Source organism: Mesocricetus auratus, unplaced genomic scaffold, assembly GCF_017639785.1.
Source record: "Mesocricetus auratus isolate SY011 unplaced genomic scaffold, BCM_Maur_2.0 Super-Scaffold_100013, whole genome shotgun sequence".
NCBI classification, from domain to species: domain Eukaryota; kingdom Metazoa; phylum Chordata; class Mammalia; order Rodentia; family Cricetidae; genus Mesocricetus; species Mesocricetus auratus.
The window spans coordinates 2479764-2502969 of record NW_024429196.1 but is presented as its reverse complement, the minus strand read 5'-3'; the positions used below and the strand labels follow the sequence as shown (position 1 = coordinate 2502969).

General features: G+C 42.0%; 1 protein-coding gene across 1 annotated transcript in view; it reads left to right on the top strand.

The window, feature by feature from the left end:
• The first annotated feature begins 3118 nt into the window (after window positions 1-3118).
• Window positions 3119-23206, top strand: part of Itgb1 (integrin subunit beta 1) — a 46802-nt gene continuing 26714 nt past the window's right edge. The window contains exons 1-3 of the mRNA XM_040755275.1: window positions 3119-3257; window positions 21552-21618; window positions 23112-23197. Of these exons, the coding sequence (XP_040611209.1) occupies window positions 21552-21618; window positions 23112-23197 (153 nt within the window). The 5' untranslated portion in view covers window positions 3119-3257. The remainder of the gene's footprint in view (window positions 3258-21551; window positions 21619-23111; window positions 23198-23206) is intronic.

The following is a 23206-nucleotide window of genomic DNA, read 5'->3' as shown; positions in this document are numbered from 1 at the left end:
AAAAAAGCTAGCAAGTATGGCGATACATAGGATGCATGCCCCGTAAGGGGCGGCTGTACAGCAGACTACCCACAGTTCCTCTTGTAGACTGTTGACGACCATCACTCAATGGAGACCCTCAAGCTCAAGTCAAAAGCTTGCCAAATCAAGAAACTTCCAGTTTTCTCTACATTATATGACTCTTTGTACCTTGCTTACTTATTTGGAGACACACAAAGTAGGAACTGAAAGGATGGTTTCACCTTTTCTAATTTTGTGAAATGGCAGTAATTTCCAGGGCTGTTTTCTTATAGTGTACACGGCTTTAGAGCTGTGTTTTAGTTTTTTTTTTCCCCTCAGTTCTGGTCATGGACCCACAATGCTATTCTATAGAGCTATGCTTGATTCCCAAGTTCACATTTTTAAAAAGGGACTTTACTCTGGAGACAGGGGGATTAGGAGTTTAGGGCCAGCTATGGCTGCATAATGAGTTCAACCAAGCTATGTGAGTTCTTGACTCAAAGAGAAAAAAAAAAGTGGTGACTGGGGCTGGAGAGATGGTTCAGTAATTAAGAGCACCTGTTACTCTTCCAGAGGACCTGGGTTTGATTCCCAGTACCCAAATGGCACTCACTATAATTCCAGTTCCAGATCTGACAGCTTCTAGGGACCCCAGGCACCAGGCATGTATGTGGTATACATACAGACATGCAGGCAAAATAACTGCACATGTAAGTTTTCTTTTTAAAGAAAAAGTGCTGTATTTAGGACAGAGTAACCTGTTTTCCTTTTGCAAGATTATATGCACATAAAGAGGTGACCAAAGGGCAATTTTGTCTTCTTTACAAGAAAATAGTCTTCCTCATCATCTCTTAATAGAGTTGGAGACATGGAGACACTCTGTGTGTAAGTTATAAGGAAGATGACTTTTGCATTTCCCCTGTACCCTGGTCCAAGATGGAGGATCAGTCTACATGCTGATTACATGGGAGATTTTGGTGCTGGGGGCCAATGCTGGGCCCCGAGGTAAGGATTGTGGATACAATGACTAAAGGAGGACTACCCCTTGTCGAAATAATGTGGATGATGGTTTGTGACCTGAGTTCTACAAGAAAGGGAACCTGTGGTTTGGAAAACACAGGCACATCTCATCTGTGACTGCTTCAAATATAAACTGTCTGACACTCCAAATCCCACTACTGCTCAGCCATCAGATACCATGGTCCATGCATGAGCTGGATGGAAAGACAGCGAGGATGTCCAGGGGCAGCAAAACACGACTGAGGGCCCACTTCAAACCTTTGCAGGGTGAGAATGTGTACCAACTTGAACTATTTCACCTTCCTAACCTGAGGCTGCTGGGCCTGTGCCTGGCAGTAGAAATCCTGATGATTTGGAAGAGAATGCTCTAGCACCAAGAGAAATGCAACCAAAGAAGGATTCTGGGCAGGACAGGGATTTCTCTTAAATTTTTTTTAATACAATATATTCAGAGACTTTTGATGACCCTCATTACTGTTTCTTGTACATCACTCCTCACTGAAAGATTTCTATTGCTAAATAGGTGCAGCAGCTATTGCTGGGGAGAATAACTAACAGCACAGTAATGCTACAATCTCTAAAGCACAGGGTCAATGGCTGTGGGTGTAATATGACATCAAGCTGCTGCTACCCACAACGTTGTCAAAGATGGACTGTGCCCCGAAACTGTGAGCTAAAATCAATCCTTTCATTGAGTTGCCTTTGTCAGGTATTGTGTCCCAGTAAGAGACAAGTAACTAGAACGAAAGTCATGCATTTTAGATAGCCAAGTAACTGTCCACCTCTTAACATCTGTATGAATTCAAGTACAGCTACATTTCTGAGCAGTTGCTGCATTTATCAGCTTCTGTCTGTAGAAATTGTATTTATCAATGACATATTTCTGCATGTCAATTGGATTCCTTCGGTTTAGGCTGACCCCTGGGGCACCATTTACTTTTGTGTCTCCTAAGTAGCTGTTGATAACTGTTCTTGAGGAACTGATTTTTAGAGCTGTCTGAGAAGCCTGCTTAGGATCTTGTGGTAGATTGTTACCGCCTCCCCAAATCAAACACTCACGCGGTGCAGGCCAAGCATGGATGGAGTATGTTTATATAGCAGTTTCCTGTTCGAAGACTGGGCGAATGGCTTAACTCTGAAGAGGTAAAAGCAATACCTTTAAAGGCAAGGGCATGGAGCTTTACCACTGGGCTGCTGATGCAGAAGGAGCCTCTAAGCTCAGTCATTTACTAATTAGGAAAAACGATGCTCCTTTCTCAGGAGTTTAGCTCAACAATACACTTGATTTGCTGATGGGCAATACGTACCTTTTCCATAGTGATTATTTTCTATTGTATTTATTTGGACATCCCCCCCTTTTTAAACTCTTCCACAGCAACAGATACACTACTTCTGGGGTTCATAAGCCTGGCAATGAGAGCTGTCTTTCCGGCAGAGTGCCCGGCTCCTATTGGCAGCCCATCGCTATCCGGGTAAGTTGATGTGATGGCATCTGCCCGCCACACGGCTTTCAGTATGATGTGCCAAAGTCCAAGTTTCAAGCTTCTCATTTAAGATTCTGAGACTGGCTGGCTTCTTTTCAATTTTATTTTTCTTTCACAGAGAAGAGAAAATGAACCCATAAACACAAGGTTTTCCCTTTTCATACTTGGCCTTCCTAGTGGAGAGAATCGAGCAAAAGCAGTTTCCAGGCGGGCAGGGTGGTCGGAAGGTTCGAGAGCTGTCTGCAGAACGCTACGACCCCATCCTCCTCGGCCCTCAGCCCACAGACAGGTCAGGCCCGGGACACCGGCTTCGGCTGGGCCTTCCCGCCGGGTAGCGGGCACCTAGGCTACTGCAGCGCCATGCCCTCTCAGAAAGGGCCAGGCCGCCTGGCTCCTTTGTCTGCACCCAGCCCCACCTTCCTTCTTCCTGCCGCCTCCCCCCTCCTTCGGGCGCGGCTGACGCGGCGCGGAGGAATGCGTTTCCGGAGGGAGAGAAAGGCCTGGCGGCCGGCCTGGGAGAGGGATCTTCGCCGCGGGGGCGGGGCCGGGCCGGCTTCCTGAGGGAGTCGGCGGGCCGAGTCTCCGCCCACACGCTCTAGAGCCGCGGAGACCCGCCGAGCGGCCGAGGCCCGCCGACACCGCCCGAGACCCTCCGAAGGGCCGAGGCCCGCCGACACCCTCCCGAGACCCCCCCGAGAGGCGGAACGCGGCGGAGTCCCGGCCGCCCGCGTGCAGGGCGGACGCTGCTGAAAGGTAAGGCCGCGGGCGTGCGGACTTGCGGGCGTGGGCTCTGGGCCACCAGGGCTGACCGGGTGTGTCTCATCGCTGCCTGGCCCGGGCGAGTCCGGTCCCGGAGACTCGGCCGCGCCGCCACGTCCGGCTGCAGCTCTCCGCCCCGCCTGGCCTTTGCCTTCAGGGACTCTGAGGGAGGGAGGGTCGCGAGCCCTGCCTGTCACACCGGGGCGTGGCAGGGCAAGGGTGGGTACGACGGGGATGGCGGTGCCCAGGGACCCCTGAGGGGTTCCTTTCCCGAGCGCAGCGCGGGACCCCGGGAACCAGGCCGCGGCGTCCGTGGTCCTCCAGGCGGTGGCCTCCCGGGGCCTCGTGCAGTGTGGTTGGTGCCTGCCCTTTCTCATGCCTCCTAGTGACAGGCTGGGCTTATGACCGCCCTGGTTCCGAATGCCACAGTGAATTTTAGCTTTTAATTTGAAACCTAGCACTCAGTGGTAAAGTGAGTGATAAATTATACTGTTTCCGTTTCCTCATTTATAAAAGAGAAAAGAAGCTCCTACACCAATTAAGGGTACTATCGACAGGGTCAGGCCCCGTTTCCAGCCTGTGTTTACATGTACTGACCTCACTGAAGACCCCGATCCGTGGGGGTATCGGGACTGCTTATCTCCTTTTACAAATGAAGAAACCGAGGTGCAGGAGTTTAAGTAGTTTGGAGAGTTCACCTCCAGAGCCCATGCTTGAACTTCAAGTAACCTCGCCTAATGTAAGATAAAGTAGGTGTAGGGCAGAAGGATTCTAGGGCAATGCCAGTCTGGATTAAAAAACAAAACAAAACAAGACACAGCAAGTAAAAATGTAAAACCGCAAGTTTAGACATTAATGCCCCACATATATTGATTCCTTTTCATTGATTGCTCCTTGGAACATTAAAAAGATCTGCAAACTTCCTAGAATGTTTTGGTAGCATTAGGAAGGTTTCCTGGCTCTGTCGTACCATGTGGATATGAAGACGGCAGTATGACTTTATTTTTATGTCTTACTTTTGTCGTTGTTGCTTCCATAGTACAGAAATAAATGTTGGGTGAATTTTGATTAGATTTCTTTCTTAAATCACACACAGCCATTAAAATAGGTCGTATCCTAGATAACCTGTAGAAAGGACTAAGAAATTTTAGTTGAAAGTTAACCTATTACACGTTTATGGACATCAAGGCTAGAAGAGAAGGGACTTAAGAATCTCAGTATGATATTAATATTTATGACTTTTTGATTAATTCATCAATGATAAATGACTGGACAAATATAAAACATGAAACACCGGTATGTTGTATGTAGGCACTTGGGGGAGAGTAGAAGATACTAGAATGCTGGTTTCTTATGTGAGTGGAAAGCTTATCTAGCTTATCTGTATTGAATTCGTAGGACTACAGTTGAAGAATCTGTGTTGTTGAGTTCTTTTTAAAAGGATGTAAAGTTCTGCAGTAAGATGGTTTCTTTAATTTTAATTTATAATTATTTTTGTGTGTGGGTGTAGTGACATGCATGTGTAGGGGTCAGAGGATAAATTTGTGAGGTTTGTTTTTTTTCCATTACTTGGATTTCAGGGTTTGAATTCAGGTTACCTGGTTTAGGAAGACACTTGTATGTGCTTATGTGGTGAGCCATCTCAGTGACCCAGGTTGCTACCTTTTTAAAGTTTTAATTTTTAAATTTTATGTGGGTGGCTATTTGCATGTAAGTGTTCAGTGTGCCTTGGAGCACTGGTGGAGGACAGAAGAGGGAGCCAGATCCCTTGGAACTGTACTGTAAATGGTTGTCAGTCACCATGTGGGTACTAGGAATAGAACCAGGTCCTCTGGAAGAGCAGCCAGTGCTCTTAATCATTGAGCTTCTGGTGGTTGGTTTTTTGTTTTGTTTGTTTTGTTTTGTTTTGCACCCATCTCCTCATATTGCTTTTAATCTTCAGTATTCTGTAAATGAAAAGTGCAAGTACAGAATTAACAGAGTTGAAAAAGAATCATTGGATTTAGTACTTTTTTTGGGGGTTTTGAAACAGTAGCCCTGGCAGTCCTGGAACTTGCTCTGTTGCTGGCCTTCAACTCTCAGAGATCCTCCTGCCTCTACTTTCCTAGTGCTGGGATCAAAGGCATGCTCCACCACCACCACCGGGCCCTGGGTTTAGTGCTTTTTTTTTTTTTTTTTTTTTAACACCAATTGTCTTTAGTTTTCTGGTCAGCCTAGTTTGACTCTGCCCTGGATCAGTATTACTGAAATGAAAATGTAGTTCTGTGTTGATTAACTCCAAGGACAATGACCAACTCTCATCACTGGTTATTATAGGGAAAATTGATTGGTTTGATGGATTAACTTGAAAATTAATACCTTTGTCCAGAATGCTTGCTGCCTAATGTAGTTCCTTTACTGTTTGGCTTTTTGCTAGTGAAGCCAACTCTGGCTTACAGGTAGAGAGGAAGGTGTACAACACAGCATGTTGTCTGAAGACAGTACCTTTACTAGTGTTCTGTGAATGTACTGCTCTTAACTATGCTGCCAGAGTGATGAGATAAACATGTTGTAACTGGTGAAAGTTTTAGAGGATTTTTTCCTCATAATTTAAATGTAAAATTCTTGATATGTAAGAAGCCCAGCAGCTTTGAAGATTTATTGTGGCTGGAATCCAAGATGATAGAAGATGATAGTCTGTGAATATGTTAAAATAAGCTTTTACCATTTATCTGCAAATGAGTGAGTTTTGGGGAGTTGGTTATATTAGTGTTTTCAGCTATATTACTGTTTAATTGTGACTTGATTGTATGTTTTGTTTATTGTATGTCAGTTGGGTGGTAGTCAGGGATGTGAGGATAACGGGAGGAAAGAGTAAGCGAGCCTTCTGGATCCAATCTGGGTGGTAGTAATATACAGTCTCAGAAAATGGAAGTGCTCTGGGCCTAAAGGGCAGCCCACGGAACACTGACAGGTTAGAAATAGGTAGGTGACAACAGTGTACCTCACTTTCAGGAGCTGTCTGAAGAAGAGCAAAGCTGTAGCTGGTAAATTTCTCACAGTTTGAAAACTTTATTTTTGGTGTGTGGCTTTAGAAGATAATAATTATCTTTACCAGTATGTCTAGCATGCATATTATCATGAAATGTGTACATGAGAAAAAAAGACTCCTTCAAATTTACATGTATATGTAAGCACACTGTCCTAGATAGAGTTTCTGTTGCTGTGATGAAACACCATGACCAAAAAGCAAGCTGGGGAGAAAAGGGTTTATTTAGCTTACACTTCCATATTTCATTATCGAAGGAAGTCAGGACAGGAACTCAAGAAGGGCAGGAACTGTTTCTGAGGCCATGGAGGAATGTTGCTTTCTAGCTAGCTTCACATGGCTTGCTCAGCCTGCTTTCTTACAGTACCCTGGACCACCAGCCCAGGGATGGCATGACCCACCATAGCCTGGGCCCTCCTCCACTAATCACTAATTGAGAAGATGCCTTGCAGCTGGATCTCATGGAGGCATTTCCTTAACTGAGGCCTCTTTCTCTCTGATGACTCTAGCCTGTTGAACAGTCTCATTATACCAAGGCTTCAAAATACAGTTTCTAACCCTAGGGATATGTAAAATGACTCATTGGACTGTAAGGAAGAACATTTTAGATACAAAGTGTTTATTATGTTTTATATGGTTTATGGTGAGACTCAAAATCTTAGAGATCCCAAGTGGTAGTGGGTGGGGAAACAAGAATTATGCTGTTTAGGAAGGAGCATTGGTGACACAGGAGTTCATGTTGACAGAAACAGAAAGGTAATGGCTAAGTGGTGCATTTTCCCAGAGCATGCGACCCCAAGAGGGTAGGATCTACAATGCTGAGCGCTTGAAAGGTGACCTTGGGGCATAGGTAGAGATGTGTGGCTTGGAATTGGGAATTATCCATCCATCAATACTGGTTGATAGTGTAGGCTGCAGATAAAAGTACCAGAGTGTGGAGTAGAAAGGGCTGAGAGAGATTCAGGGAACTCTTAAGGGTTGCACAGGAGAAGAGGAATAGAGAAAGCAGTTCACTCTCCCAGTTTCTTCTCTGAGTGTTTGGTTACTTTGCCAGCCATTTTAGAGAGTGTGTAGGAATTTGTAGGGTTTCTAGCTATTAGTGTGTTTAAATTAAAGACTAGCTTATTTCTACACCCTTCCCCCAGAGCAGTGGTCAGAGCCCCAGTTTGACTTAGGAGAGGCTTCTCTCTGGGAAACCTGAGTTTCAGAGTAGGCTCTGATACTGGATTTCTGTGTGATGTTGGTGCTCCACTCTCTAGGGCTTTGGTTTCACATCTGCACTTGGCTCTCACTTTGAGATGAGAGCTAGTGGCTGCCTGATCTAAGTACTGCAGAGTGCAATTTTTGTTCTTTCATGAGAAACCATTTTCTTTAAATCTATAAAAAACTATCTTTAATTATATATAGATGTGTTTCTGCATATGAGTTTGTACACATGACTGCAAGTACCTTCAGAGGCCAGAGGCTTTAGATTTCCTGGAGCCACCTGATGTGACTTTGGAAACTGAACTTGGGTTGTCTGGAAGAGCAGCAAATGCTTTTGACTGTTGAACCGTCTCTGTAGCTCTGGGCAGCCGTTTTCTTGTGTCATAAGAAAGTATAAATGCGGTGCAAATGACCCTAAGAAGAATCTGCCAGTGCTGATTAGTTAAGTCTATTACGGGCAGCCCTTTGTCTGGGTGTCTTTACTTGTGCATTAGCTCATCTGTGTGCTGAGACTGAGAACAGAGTGTAAATGAAGAGGTCTGAGTGTCTTTGGTTTTGAGTGAATTCCCTAGTTGGGACAATTGTATTGTGCTCCACTCAGGAAAACATGACAGAAACCAAAGAGTTGTTTCTACAGTCAGTGTACCATGCCAGATGATACTTTCAGTTTTGACTAAAAGGTCATCTGTGGCTTAAGTGGTTTTGGAAGGTTTGGTGGAGAAGATGAGGTCTGAATGAGGAATGGGCTGAGCTAAGGTATGGATGACATGAATGATGTGTTTAAAAGAGACCAAAAGACAGTGTAATTGAGGCAGAGCCCTGTCTAATTTGGCAAATATTACTTGTATATGACTGTGTATATGTCATGGAAATGAAAGACAAAGGACCGAGTTCTTCTCAAGGTATGACACATACATGAATACAATTAGTTAAAAAAATAGTAAAAATAACAACAAATTATTGCTTGTCACTGGAAGTTTGCCATTTTTTTTGTGCTAGGCAACATCAAGATTATGATCTTTAAAAGATTAAAAGAATAAATGTCCAAATAAAATAAAACAAAAAACAAGTAAAAGTCACAAAGGTAGAAGAAAAAAAAAGCATTGCTTTTTGCTTAAGGAATGTAGTTCAGTGGAGGGGTGGAAATACTCACATGCAGAACCCAGTATGTGCCATTTGAAGCATGGAAGTCTATTTCATAGTCTACCTGTGTACTGAATATTGAATAAGGATAAACTTCATACTCTGAAATTAGGATGTTAATAGCTCTTTCCAATACAGCCAATATTTTATAGATTATGATTTATTTCATGTTATGATTTTGGCCCTTAGGTCAGGAGTGGTATTGTACTATTTGATTATTAGGATATTGAAGTTTGAAACTGTACATTTAGTATTCTGCTGTTACATTTGGAAAATGTAATGAAATACAACAGAAGTAAAAGTTACCTTTATTAAAGATGCATGGAAGCATGACTTTAAAAGTGTTGCAGAAGTTGGAGGTGTCTCTTGTGGTAAAGTCTGTTCATACTAGTGTCCTGTGTTCAGTCTCTAGCACAGAACAAGTTGAGAAATACATATTAAATAGTCATTCAGGTTTTGTTTTCTCCTGTGATCACTAAGTACTTGCTAGTAATAAGAAAATCAGTACAAAGATATTTGTTGCTAGAACTTTTCCTTTATCGTTATATTTTATCCTTTCAAAAATTCTGAAATCGGTGCCACTCACTCCCAGCCTACTCTTGAGTAAAAAGAGAGGTGAAGTGATTTCTGTAATTTGGTTTTACGCATTTATTGTGTAGTATGCCTGGGTTGGACTTGTTCCATTAACTGAAGGGAGAGAGAAGGAAGAGATGATAAAAGGTGGTGGTCAAAATGAATTTGATCAAGAAAGAATTTTAGAATAATCTATTTAAACCAGTAGATAAGATTATGCAATGTAGAAATGTAACTCAAAATTCTCCTAATTGAAATTACAAATATGCAGTGTAGAAATGTAACTCAAAATTCTTCCTAATGGAAATTTACGTATAGAAGGAAAATGCTGTTACTACTTACAAGTATTTAACTTTCTGTTTTAAAGATTATGTTTATGCGTATGTGCCTGCATGTATGCATGTGCACCTTGTGTATGTTGCTGCCAGCAGAAGCTCGAAGAGGATGTTGGGAACTTCTGGTCCTGAAATTACAGATGTCTTAAGCTGCCAGGTGTGGACCTGAGTCCTCTCTCTGCAAGAGCAGCAAGTGCTCTTAAGCATTGGGCCTTGTTTTTCTTCTTTCCTTCTCTCTCTCTCTCTCTCTCTCTCTCTCTCTCTCTCTCTCTCTCTCTCTCTCTCTCTCTCTCTCTCTTTCTTTCTTTCTCCAGCCCTGGGTAGTTAACTTTTGCCAGGATCCTCTGCACACTTACATTTGGGAACAAAGTGCATTTGTCAACTGAAACATTTGATAATTTACATTTTCCCCATTCATAGGGAGAAACAAAATAACAAAAAACAGAAAGGAAGAAAAATTTGCGTACATAGAAAGTCTAAAGGCACAACTTACTAGGTTAGTTTGGAAAGTCTCATTTGCTAGGTAAAGTCTTTTGATAGCAGATGGTTCCGGGAAGGAAGGCTGTTTTTCTCTTACTGTGGACTGACTGTTGGAGATGCATGTCAGTTGTCTGTTGAGTCACCACACATTTTGTCATGTTTGCTCTCCTTTTCTTTTGCTAGTTTGTGTTTTGTGTGACATCTGGTTTGATCTTGTTTTGTTGATTATATTCCTGGAATTTATGATTTTTGAAGAGGATATCCATACTCTGATTTTCCTTGGGATAGTGGAAGCATCTCAAGTTAGGGATTGTAGATTTGTTGTGTCAGCTTGTATTCTTTTATTAAGGTATCTATTTGTGTTGTGAGTGAATTGTTTTCAGAGTCTTTTGTGAGCTTTGGGATCAAACACATGTTAATTTATTATTATTATTTTGTTGTAGCTTAACCAACCTGGAACTTGTTGTATAGAACAAACTAACCTCAAACTTACAGAAATCCTCTAACCTCAGCCTCAAAGTACTAGGATTATAAGCATGAACCATTGTGCTAAGCTTCAAACAACAGCTTTCATTGTTAAGAGTTTTTTAGGCTCAGACAAATGTTTTATTGACTAGAAAGGGTTTTCATTGAGTTCTTCAAGTCTTTTGTCTGCAGTCAGGGTAGAGTCCCGGCTGGCGTTTAGGAGGTGGTCTAGTGGGACTGTTGTGTACTTCTAGGGCAGTAAGCTGCAGTGAGGTGATACTAGAGTTCCCATGCTGGATTACTTAATGTCTATTTTTGTCCTTGTTTCCTTCTTCACCATGCATTTGATAATTTTTTTGTTTACTTGAGACTGGGTTTCTCTTTGTAGACCTAGCTGTCCTGGAGCTTGATTTGTAGAATGGTCTGGTTTGAACTCACAGAGATCCACTTGCCTCTGTCTCCTAAGTGCTGGAATTAAAGGTGTGTACCACCACACTTGGCTCTTTTTGCTAAATTTTGTTAATACTTAATTTTTTTCTTGTTATTAGTATTTGGGTCAGTGACTGACTCCCTAGTCACCATCATACCTCTTCCTGTCAGACAAAAAGTTGAGTATTAATTGTTCTTCCTGTAAGAGAAAGGTTATCTTGAAGTGATTGGACTTCATCTCCACATCTCACCCTCAGATGATACGGAACTCAAAAGGTTGGCTTCTTTTTTTTCAAGGTCTTTCCATCTTTTTATTGTCCATGGGTGACAGTAGAAGGAACCATTTGTTAATTCCTACAGTCTTTTAGTTTCCTGTTGTACTTTCTTGAACATTTATTTTTATGTGTTAAAATGTTATTGATCTATTTATTTCCCCCTTCTCTTCTTCCCTCCCTCCTTCTCTACTTCCCTCCCTCCCTCTCCCAATATCTATCTATCTATCTATCTATCTATCTATCTATCTATCTATCATTTGTCATTTATTTTGGAGAGATAGTGTCTTACTGTGTAGCTCTGGCTGGTCTGGAACTCTTTATGGAGTCCAGGTTGACCCAAAACTGAGTCACGTGCCTCTGCCACCTGACACTGGGGTTAAAGATGCCCAGCTCTTTTGCTCTCTTTAAAAAGCAGATACAGGAAATGGTGATGTAGCATTTAGGAGATACTTATTGACATACCTAAATATAAGTAGCATATTTTCTATCATTAAGATAAAAATCTTTTAAAATGCTATGCTAGAACAAAGGGAGTATTAGAATGATGTAAATCTTTTGTCTTTCATATTGGAAATCTAATTTTGTCAAGACCTTGGGCTTTGAGATTTGACCTGAGGTTTTCTTATTAGAAACTTTTTATTTACAACCCTAGCACACACTGGGTATGCACTGTTTTTTTCAGTTGGTTAATTCATTGGAAAGAGTACAGATGTGCCCATATTACATGAACATTTCCTACTAAGAAGTTATCTGGTGGATACTTGTGACAGTGGGGATGAAGACAGGGTCGTGCACATGCAGGCTAGTGCTTTACCCTGAGCTTCATCTCCAGCTGTCGGGTGCTTCATCTCGTGTGACTTGGCTTACACATACCTTGTGGAGGCCACAGGTTGACAGGGTGCTTTTTTCGATCGTCCTCTACCTTATTCTTTGGAGACAGGATCTCTCACTGAACCTGGAACTCAGATTTGGCTGTGTTGCCAGCCCTTGGGGTCCCCTTGCCCCTTTCTGCCCACTCTCCATGTTAGCATTATGGGCACACACTATTGACACCAGCTTTTTACATGGGTATGAGGGATTTGAACTGAGCAAGTAATTTTGGTGCCTGAGACATTTCCTTATTTTTAAAGTAATTTCTTCCAAAAGAATAATGAATCTCTACAATGATAGTATGTGGAGCATCCTTTATCTGAAAATCTTTAATGGTTCAAGATATAAATCTCTGAATGTCAACATGGCACAAGAAAGTTCTGCACCTAGTGTCGCTTCAGGGGTCAGTGGTATGCAGGTACACTTAATGTTCAGTAGAACTACCTTCAATCATGTGTTTAAGGTCCATATTAAGCATAAGGGGGTTTTATGTTTAGATCCTATAAAGCAAGCTCCAGGAAAGCCAACACTAATAAGACATTCCTAAGATATTTCACTACACACATGCAGCTACTTCAAAGTCTGAAAAAAGTCCAGTACTTTTGGCCCCCATGCAGTTTGAGTAAGGGATACACAATCTATATACATCAAGCTTTCAAAGATTTCATCTGTAAATATAAAAGGAGTGTGCACCTTTAATCCCAGAATTTGAGAGGCAGAGAAAAGCAGATCTGAGTCTGAGGCTAGCCTCTTCTACACAGAGTTCAAGGTCGCATAGTGGGACCCTGTCTTAAAAAGAAAAAAAAGTAAAAGGAAATACCAATTGAGTTATTTTCATTTATTAAACATTTAGTTAATAATGATTTAAGATGCAGGAAGGCTTAATTTTGAATAAAGAGAAGTTTACTCTGAAGATTAAAACAGTTTTGTAAATGTGGACTGATTGTTACTAAACAGATTATTTGTAAGCTATCCTTAATAGTTTGCTCAGGAATGAATTATGTTGCATTAGGTAAAACTGAATATGGTTAAAAAATCTAACCTTAAGATGAATTTGTGGGAACAGGATACAAAACTGGTATCTATCTATTGGTGACTTCCATTCACTTTGAATGTTTAATAAATAAACCCATAAACAATCATAAGCTTTTTCCATTTCTGTGCTCTGAATCAGTTCTCACTCTAGACAGATGATCATTCTTTTAAAATAGTAGCTAAGTAGGTCTTCAAAGATTGTACTTAATGAAGCACAGAATAAGGTCATAGCTTCTGGGTCCAGGAACTCAGGTGACAGTTCCATGTGCGGTTACTTAAATGGTTACTTAACCTGAGGTTTGGATTCCTCATCTGTAAAACAGAGGTGGTTTCATTTTTTTTCTGAGCTCCTGAGTAATGTCAGAGAACAAGGTTATATAATTTGATATGGTCCAGCAAAATATTTTGAGCATTATTATTATTATTATTATTTTTTGGTTTTGCGAGACAGGGTTTCTCTGTATTGTTTTGGAGGCTGTCGGTCCAGCCTGGCCTCGAACTCACAGAGATCTGCCTGCCTCTGCCTCCCGGGTGCTGGGATTAAAGGCGTGCGCCACCACCGCCCGGCGAGCATTATTTTTTTTTATATGGTAATATAATTCTAGCATTTTCCCCCTCCCTCCAAAACCTCCCATATACCCTTTCCCACTCTCCTTCAAATTCATGGCCTCTTTTTATTGATTGTTAATGCATACATATATGTATAGGATATATGTATATATTCCTAAATATAACCTGCTTTAATGTTACATGCATATATGTTTTCAGGGCTGAATTGTTTGGCACTGGACAGCTAATGGGTGTCCTCTTCCCTGGGGACGACTGCTTTTCCCGCTCCCAGCTTTCCTCAGGAGCCTCTAGTCCTGGGCTTTTTTCTGTTCAGTTTGGTATGTCCATTGGTGTCATCCTTGTTCAGCTCATACTTCATGCATGTTGGAGAGGCTTCATGTATATACCTTCTGGTGTTACTAGGAGACATCAAACTTCCTGATATTCTGCTCTTTCTGCTATCTCTTCCTCAGTGTCCCTGAACTTTAAATGTGAGTGTTTTGTAGATGTATCCATTGGTACTGGGCTCCAAAACTCTATTTTGGTTGGTTGTTTTATATAATGGTCTCTGTTGCAAAGGGAAGTTTTCTTGGTGAGGGGTGAAGACTACTATCTGTGGATATAAGGATAGATGTTCATAGATTGTTCTTAGGGATTATGTAAATTAGAGTCCTCCAATAACTATGTGCTAGTGAATGACGTCACTAGGACTGAGTAGTTAGCTAGGTTTCCAGTATCAGGCATGGTTTTACCTCTTGTTGAAGTGCTAAATTCAATTAGAGAACTGTAGTCTACTGCCAAATTATGCCTGTTCCTACTGCACTGGAGTTATTGGGTCATGCTGTTTACTGTGGCTCATAGACATCATAGTTAGGTAGGACTGTTGGCTGCCTCCCTCTTTTGGAAGCTTGTATTATGCCTTTGGTACCATGAGAGCTATCCTAAGGTTGAGCATTATCTTTGAGCCAAGTACTTGGTGCTATATCTGTGGTAAGACACTAAGATCTGGTTCTCTTGGGGACCCAGATCCATGGGAAAGATCCAAGGGTTAAAGTAGTTACAGATGAGCAAAGTGTTAGAATGTGCCTTTATAAATTAGGGTGTGCAGCAGCTGCTGGACCCACAGCTCTGCTCCATAATGCTATTGACAATTTCCTTTGTGCACAGTTGTCCTGGTTTCCAACTTGAGAAGGAATTGGTGGGGCAGTAGCTCTGTTGTGGTGAAAACTATTGCCCGTATTCAGGGTGGTACATTTATAATAGCCTGGGTGACTGCTGTGTTCTTGGGAGGCTGGCTTTATCTTATGTCTTTTCCCTTTCCATGTCTTTGCCACTTTAAATCTGCCCTCAGCGGTGCAGGGGGCAGGAAGGGGGCATTATCATTTCTTCATAATTTCACTCATGTTCTTAATTTCAGTTACTACCTGGATAATGATCTCTGATGTGTGTTTCTCTAACCCCAGCCTTATAAGCAGGCTTTCTTTTGGGCCTTCAGCCAGCTCCAAAACCATGTCAAGGAGACTTATTAATTATGAATGCTTGGCCTTAGCTTCTGCTTGTCCCACTAGCTCTTATAACTTAAATTAACTCTCTTCATCTGTGCCTCAGGACCTTTTACCTTTCTTTCATTCTGTATGCTCTACTTTCACTGCCTCTCGTGTCTGGGTGGCTGGTGGATGCCTGGCTTCTGGCCCTAGGTTTCTTTTCTCTCATTCTTGAGCCTAGATTTCTCCTACTTACTCTTTCTGTCCCCAGCCCTGCCATCCTCTACTCCTACCAATTGGCCATTTAAATGCAGCCTCACAAGTGATTTAGTTAGAAATGCAGCTTCTTTTTTAAAATTAATTTTTATTAAATTAAAAACAATCTTATTTTACGTACCAATCCCAGTTCTGTCTCCCTCCTGCCCTCCCATTTCCTCCATTATCTCCCTATCCCACCACTCCTCAGGGAGGGTGAGCCCTCCCATGGTGGGTGATCAAAGTCTGTCACATCATTTGGTGCAGGACCTAGGTCCCCCTCCTCCCATCTAGACTGAGAGAGTGTCTCCATAGGGAAAGGGCTCCCAAAGCCCATTCATGCACTAGGGATAAATACTGGTTCCATTGCCAGAGGTACCATAGGCTTGCCAAGCCCCCCAACTGACACCGGAATTCATGGGGCCTGGATGGATGCCTATGCTGTTTCCTCAGCTGTCAGACGGGTCCATGAGCTCCCACTTGCTCAGGTCAGCTGTTTCTGTGGTTTTCCCTGGTATGGTCTTGACCCCTTTGCTCGTCACTCCTCCCTTTCTACAATTGGATTCAAGGAGTTTGGCTCAGTGCTTAACTGTGAATCTCTGCTTCTGCTTCCATCAGCTACTGGATGAAGGCTCTAGCATGGCATTTAAGGTAATCATCAATCTCATTATAGGGGAAGGGCATATAAGGTAGCCTCTCCTCTATTGCTTAGATTCTTAGTTGGGGTCATCCTTGTGAATTCCTGGACATTTCCCTAGTGCCAGGTTTCTTGTTAAGTCCATAACGGCTTCCACTATTAAGGTATCTTTTTTCTTGTTCTCCTTCTCTGTTCTTCCTCCAACTCAAACCTCCTGATCCCTCATGTTCTCCTCTCCTCCCTCCCTCCCTCCCTCCCCCTCCCATGCTCCCAATTTATTCAGGTGATCTTGCCCCTTTTCCTTTCATGTATGCCTCTTTTAGGATCCTCCTTGTTTCCTAGCTTCTCTGGTGGTATGGATTGTAGGCTGGTTATCCTCTGCTCTATATATAATATCCTCTTATGAGTGAGTACATACCATGTTTGTCTTTCTGTGTCTGGGTTACCTCATACAGGATGGTTTCTTCTGGTTCCATCCATTTGCCTGAAATTTCCAGAGGCCATTTTTTTTCAGCTGAGTAGTACTCCATTGTGTAAATGTACCACACTTTCTCTACCCATTCTTTGGTTGAGGGTCATTTAGGTTGCTTCCAGGTTCTGGCTATTACAAATATTGTTGCTGTGAACATAGCTGAACAGATTTCCTTGTTGTATGAATGTGCATCCTTTGGGTATATGCCTAAGAGTGGTTTTGCTGGATCTTGAGGTAGAGTGATTCCCATTTTCCTGAGAAACCACCATACTGATTTCCAAAGTGCCTGTACAAGTTTACACTCCACCAGCAATGGAGGAGAGTGTTCTCCTTTCTCCACATCCTCTCCAGCATAAACTGCCGTTGGTGTTTTTGATTGAAATGCAGCTTCTTTTGGAGACGTTGATTTACAGTTCCTCCTCTTAGGCAGGCATCACATTTTGTATATGTGGTAGCCACATTTTATTTATTAAATACTATTTCCAATTTTTAGGAAAGGCTTACTAGGATCTGATGTAGATCAAGTTGATTAGTAGGGAGTTAAGCAGTCTTCAGGGAGAGAAATGGCTGGTGTCATAGATTCAGGTATCAAGTTGACACAAGCCTAGAGTCATCTGGAAAGAGGGAACTTCAGTGGATGAATATCTTCCATCACATTGACTTCTAGGCATGTTCTGAGGCGTTTTCTTGATTGCTAATTGATGTAGGTGGGTTCAGTCCGCTGTCAGCTGTGCTATCCCTACTTGGGTAGATCTGGGCTGTATAAGAAAGTTAGCTGAACAAGCCAGAGGAAGCAGCCCAATAAAGTGTTCTCTATGGTTTTACTTAAGTTCCTACTTCCAGGTTCCTGTATGAGTGAGCTCTTGTGCTGACCCCTTCAGTGTGGTGGACCTGGAAGTTGTACCTTTCCTCCCCAGGTTAGTTTTGGTCAGTGTTTTATTGCAGAAAGCAAAGCAGAACACCTGGTAGAAGCCATTAAAAACCATCTCCTAGATTAACTATATCATTAAAATCTACTAGCCAGTATGATGCAGATCTGATCTCCCGCTTGCCTCCTCTCGCTCCCCCTAAAATAAAGATATGGTTTTCTGTATAGCCCTGACTTTCCTGGCAGTCTGCTTCTGCCTCCCAAGTGTTGGGATTAAAGGAGTGCACCACTGCAATTCCATCCCACCCCACCCCTCCCCTCCCCTCCCCCCTTTTTTGTTTTTTTTCTTTCTCAAGACAGGGTTTCTCTGTGTAGTCTTGGCCATCCTGGAACTACATCTATAGACCAGGCTGACATTGAGCTCCCAGAAATCCTCCTGCCTCTTCTCCCAAGTTCTGAGATTAAGGGTGTAAGCCACCACCACTTGTCAAATGACCATTCTTTTCTTTGAATGTTTAGAGTTGTTTCTTACCTAGGCTGTGATAGAGACCTTGAAAAACCTTTTTGTTGTTGTTGAGAGGAAGTACAGGTAAAAAAATTCTTAAAATCCTTAATAATTCTATGTGCATACTCATACATACAAACATTAAATCTGAAGTACACAGGTAAGTCTTCTTCTTAATCCTTTGAGTAAAGAGTTGAGCATCTCAAAGGAGGACAATTATCTGATGGGAAAAATTATAACTTGGAGCAGGAGTATCTCTGATTTGCCATCATGAACTATAACCCTCTGAAACCATAAGCCCAAAATAAAGTTGCCTTGGTCATGGTATTTTATTACAAGAGTAGACAAGTAGCGAATACATGGTGACACTCTTAGAGCTTGTTGAAGTAGTCTGATAAGTAAATGCATTCCAAAAGATAATTAGTGGTCTGTTTCTTCATTTGGAAGGATTTACCTAATGGAAGGGTCACAAAACCGATAGGTCATGTGCTGGTTGATTTTTGTCAATTTGATACAAACCTAGACGTACCTAGGAAGAGGGATTCTCAATGGGATGGATGCTTCCATCAGATTGGTTCCCAACTGGGGGCTATTTTCTTAATTGGTGATTGATGTGGGTGGGCCTAGCCCAGGTGCCACCCCTGGGCAGGTGGTCATGGGGTGTATAAGAAACCAGGTTGAGCAGAGCTACATAGAGCAAGTCAGTGAATAGTAGTCTTCCATGGTCTCTGCGTTAGTTCCTGTCTTCAGGTTCCTGCCCTGCGTTCTTGATGATGAACCTGTAAGCCAAATAGACCCCTTTCTCCTTAAGTTGCTTTTGATCATGGTCTTTAATACAGCAATAGAAACCTAATTAGAATAGCAGGCAGTAAATGACTATGAAGAGGGAATAAGATGGCTCAAGATTATTTGGCTCTGAACTTGGAACATTTCAAACTCTGCACAGTTGTTGAAGTTCTAATCAGCATTGCAGAAAGTTCAGTGTGAAAGCAGCTTCCTTCTGGAGACCTTATCCACACTCATCCTCTTCACAGAAAAGATACTGTATTGTAATTGTTTGCATTGTTGTCTATGAACTGTAATTTCCTTGAGGCATTTGTATTTTAGAGATGACACAAAACCTGACAGTGTGGGGAAGGCTTTACCTTATAGTTAAGGAGTTTATAAGCAAATGGATGTAGACTCTAAGATAAGGTCTGAGAAGATGTCCTTTTCAGGGTGAGTCCATGTGTGGTAAGGAGTATCTATCAGCTGTAGTAGTTTCAGGAGATGAAGTGCAGACCAGGGCAGTTAACAACCTTTGTCTAAGAAAAGCAGACAAAGGTTTAGATCCATCATCCCTCTGATGATGATTTGTCTTAAGTGACATGCCATTGATAGGGAACATTTAAGCCCCCTTTCTCAGCATAAGGGTCACCTGCTGAATAGGCCTGCTCCCAAGGTTGTGGCTTTAGGCCTGGGAACTGTGACACAGTCTTTCTCACACCTCCCCCCACTCTGCCTCATGTAAGCACTTGGTCCAGATACTAGTTGTGCTACCTCTCTCAGGGTCACTCCAAAGTGTGGTTTCAGTCTCATGCTCCTGGCACTTGCTCCTTCTAGTTACTGTCATTGTCCTTACTGCTTCCCTTTCCAGCATTTATGAATACCACCAAGCAACAGCAGCGCCTCTGTTTCTTGCCAGCGTACAGACCCTTACAGGAGAGTTGATAACTGTCTCCAGAGCTTTCCTTGTTCTCTTAGCTGTTCTTGAACATTGGAACTTTGTTTTGCCTGCCTCTAGGCTTGGCACACTTCATAAGACTTTAGTAGGTTCTTTGGCCTATCAAGATTTGTAGTAGAGGTCTTCGGCACTTACAGTAATGGTTTAAAGTTCAGCAGATTGGGAAACATCATTTTCTCTGGGTCACAGTGTGTCTCTCTGACTTGTATGGTATTTTGAAAGATTTCTCAAGGCTAGTCAGCAAGTATCAGAGTAGCCTGAAGGAATGCATATATCCTCATACTGTGATCATCCGCTTCCGCAGGAGTGGCATGTTCTCTGCTCTTAGTCATCTGTGTTAGTAGTTGAATTGTTGAGAATTACAATGACCTTAGACAAACCTTAGAACATCTTGCTTTTATGACACTCAGGTTTTAGTCACCACTTGGATGTAGTCCCAAGCCATCTGCAGCAACCTGTAGCTCCAGGAGGGACTCATTTCCTGGAATAAGCCTGATTGCAGGTAGATGGCTCTTAGATATACCCCTCTCAGGTCTCTGGGAAGTCTGCATAAGCAGAGGAGCAGAAGTGCTCATCCCATATTAGGACCATGTCTCATGGCACAGTAATATGCCTGCCTTTACTCCTCATGAAAGGGGCCTGTGACCAGAACAGAATTTTTGTGTGTGTGTTTGGGAAGAGCTGTTCAAGATATAAGGGCTTGAAGATGAAGAGTTGTAAAAGAAATACACAGTGTTAATGTGGAATTTAAAGAACCTTTCTTTTTTAGACAAGGTCTTGAACTTGCTATGTGGGGAAGGATGACCTTGTGTTTCTGACCCCCCTGCGTCTACCTTCCTAGTGTTCCCCCTTTTTCTGTCTCTCAAGACAGTAATTTTGCCATTTAGACCAGACTGGCCTTGAACTTAATAACAGTTCTCCTGTTTCTTCTTCTTACATTCTGGGATTATGCCCAGGACAACATTCCCTGCTCCCCTTTCATTCTGTGTGAGAGGCAGATGCATGTGAATGTATACTAGACTGGAGGTGTTAGCTGACGAGTCTCTGATCTCAGCCATCTTTGAGCATATTTGATTAGGAATGAATCATGGAACTGAAAACATTGGTTGAATAGAAGTAGAGGTAATGATTAAAAGTTGCTTGTTTAACATACAGAAAATTACCTGAGGGCCCCTCTCCCTGATTTTAAAGGACACTACAGACTCTGGATATATAGTGAAGCCTTTCATTGTTGCAGAAAGCTGAGGGATTATTTTATCAATTCCATGCATATTTGATGTTCTTGCAAAAAAAGAAAGTAACAGGAAAGCAAACTGAAGAAATACGATGTTGTGTTTTAGCCTGGGGAGAAATAAAAACTGTGGCGGAGATGTCAGTATGGAGATGGCTGATTCAGTTCTAGAAAGTACCCTAGGTTCTGAGGTGACTGGGCCTCTGAATGTGCCTGTTGGACTGAGAGCTCCAGGAGACTGTGGGGATGGACATTCTACAGGATATGCTACCATAGCTTTCTGCTTGTAGGAATACTAACTTGGTTTCTTTAGGACATGTGCGTTATTATTACCGTTATTATTTTCCTTTGAGACAGGGCTTGTTGGTGTAGCTCTGGCTGTGCTGGACCTAGATCTGTATGCCAGGCTAGCCTTGAATTCATAGAGATTTACCTGCCTTTGCTTCTCGAGTGCTGGGATTAAAGGTGTGCACCATCACTGCCTGGTTTGATGTGTGATTTTGTGATATTTAGTTGAATGCTAAAACATTTCACTGAGAGAAGACAGGAATGCATTTTGCAAGTGTAGTGTGAGGTGTTGGAATAGTGAAGGTAAAGGTATGGTAAGCAGCTGGGGAAGAAAGGCAGATGACAATGTAGAGAAGTTGGAGAGAAGAAAAAGGGAAGGTTGAATGTAATGTATCTGATATTTTCTCTCAGTAATGATGCACTCTTTTCTGTTATAGATGAATTTGCAACTGGTTTTCTGGATTGGATTCATCAGCTTGATTTGTTCTGTATTTGGCCAAACAGGTAAAACAAAAAAACAAAAAAAAAACATTGTTTTTTTGTTGTCTTTTTACTTCAGCATCTTGTGTCAGTAGTCTTTGGTCAGTGAGATTCCTGAGGGAGTGGGGTGGGAAAACAACCCTCTGTTAGATCACACTACTCCTGAGTTCTGCAGCACGCTATCTCACTGTGACTGAGGGCAGAGGTTTCCAAGAGGTCTGCAGGGTTTTCATCATCAGTTAGTTGTCCCTCACTTCAGTGTGAGGATAGTGAGATCCCAGATGACAGTGTATCAGAGACCACACGATAGCATATGGAGAATGTGAGAGTGCTGAAGGGACCAGAACAAAGGCGGAGTCATTCAATATATTCAGAAGCAAAAAAATAAACATGTACAGTGGTAGATTATGAAGTGTCCATTGGCAACTAAAAAACTGAAACTAGGTGGGGCATAGTGCCACATGTCTGTAATCCCAGCACTTGGAAGACAAACAGTCAGGAGGATCATGAGTTTTAGGCTAGCCTGGGCTAAACACCCTGGTTCAGTAAAAGCTCTAGGTTATGAGCAGGTTAAAAACAAACAAAACAAAACTCAGGAATAGTTTACTTTCTACAAGGTACTCTTGTTCTGTGATCAAGAAGTCTTGAATATTGTTAGCATATCTATAAGAGTGTGAAGCAAACTGAAGACATTTTAAAGTTCTCTGGCAACCTTAATCATCTACATCTGGAATAGTGGATACCTGGTTCTACTGTTTAAATCTCAAAAAATCATATAGTAAATAGAATAATTAGAATGATCGGACCTCAGGATGGACATGTGAAAATGGTGAAAGATACTGATTAGGAGACTTGATACATAAAACCTACAACCACCCAGAACCTATATCCCAAGGACCACACCTAAAAACTTGTTAGAGGAGTTTTCTTTCAGTTAGTAGATTGTGGGAGATCTCTTAAATTTTTTAAATTCAAGAGCAGTTTATATTCTCATCAGAAAAGATAAACTGGAGACAGTCTTGCTAGTGTTTTCTACTAGAAAGATGTGCCAGTCTAGATTGAATCAAAGAAATTCAAACTCAAGTGGTTGTAGATTGGATGATTATGGACGTGGAGTTACGTAACCTACTAAAAGTGGAGTGAAATTCCAGAAGATATGGGTGTGTGATTGTAAGTCATAGGAAACGACGAAACCTGACCCAGCTATAAGAATACCAGCATGTCTATAACCATTCAGAACGAAAGGTGCTAAAATCATGCTTTTCAACAGAATAGTCCATTGTTGTATAGCTAGGCCAATGGTTTCTAGTCTGTCATACAAAAGACAAGATGACTGCCCTTTTGTGACTCTTAGGGTCAAGGGGATCCCGGACTGTTAGGTTTTTTTTGACTAGCTACTGTAGCTTAGTAAGTAGGCTGGAGTGTTCATATTTAACGTGTATGTTTATCACATATCTGTCTTTCATTGTGACCTTTTTTTTCTTTGAAACTTTAAAGTTGTCTTTTTTTTTTAACAGATAAAAATAGATGTCTAAAAGCAAATGCCAAATCTTGTGGAGAATGTATACAAGCAGGGCCAAATTGTGGGTGGTGTACAAATACGGTAAGATTT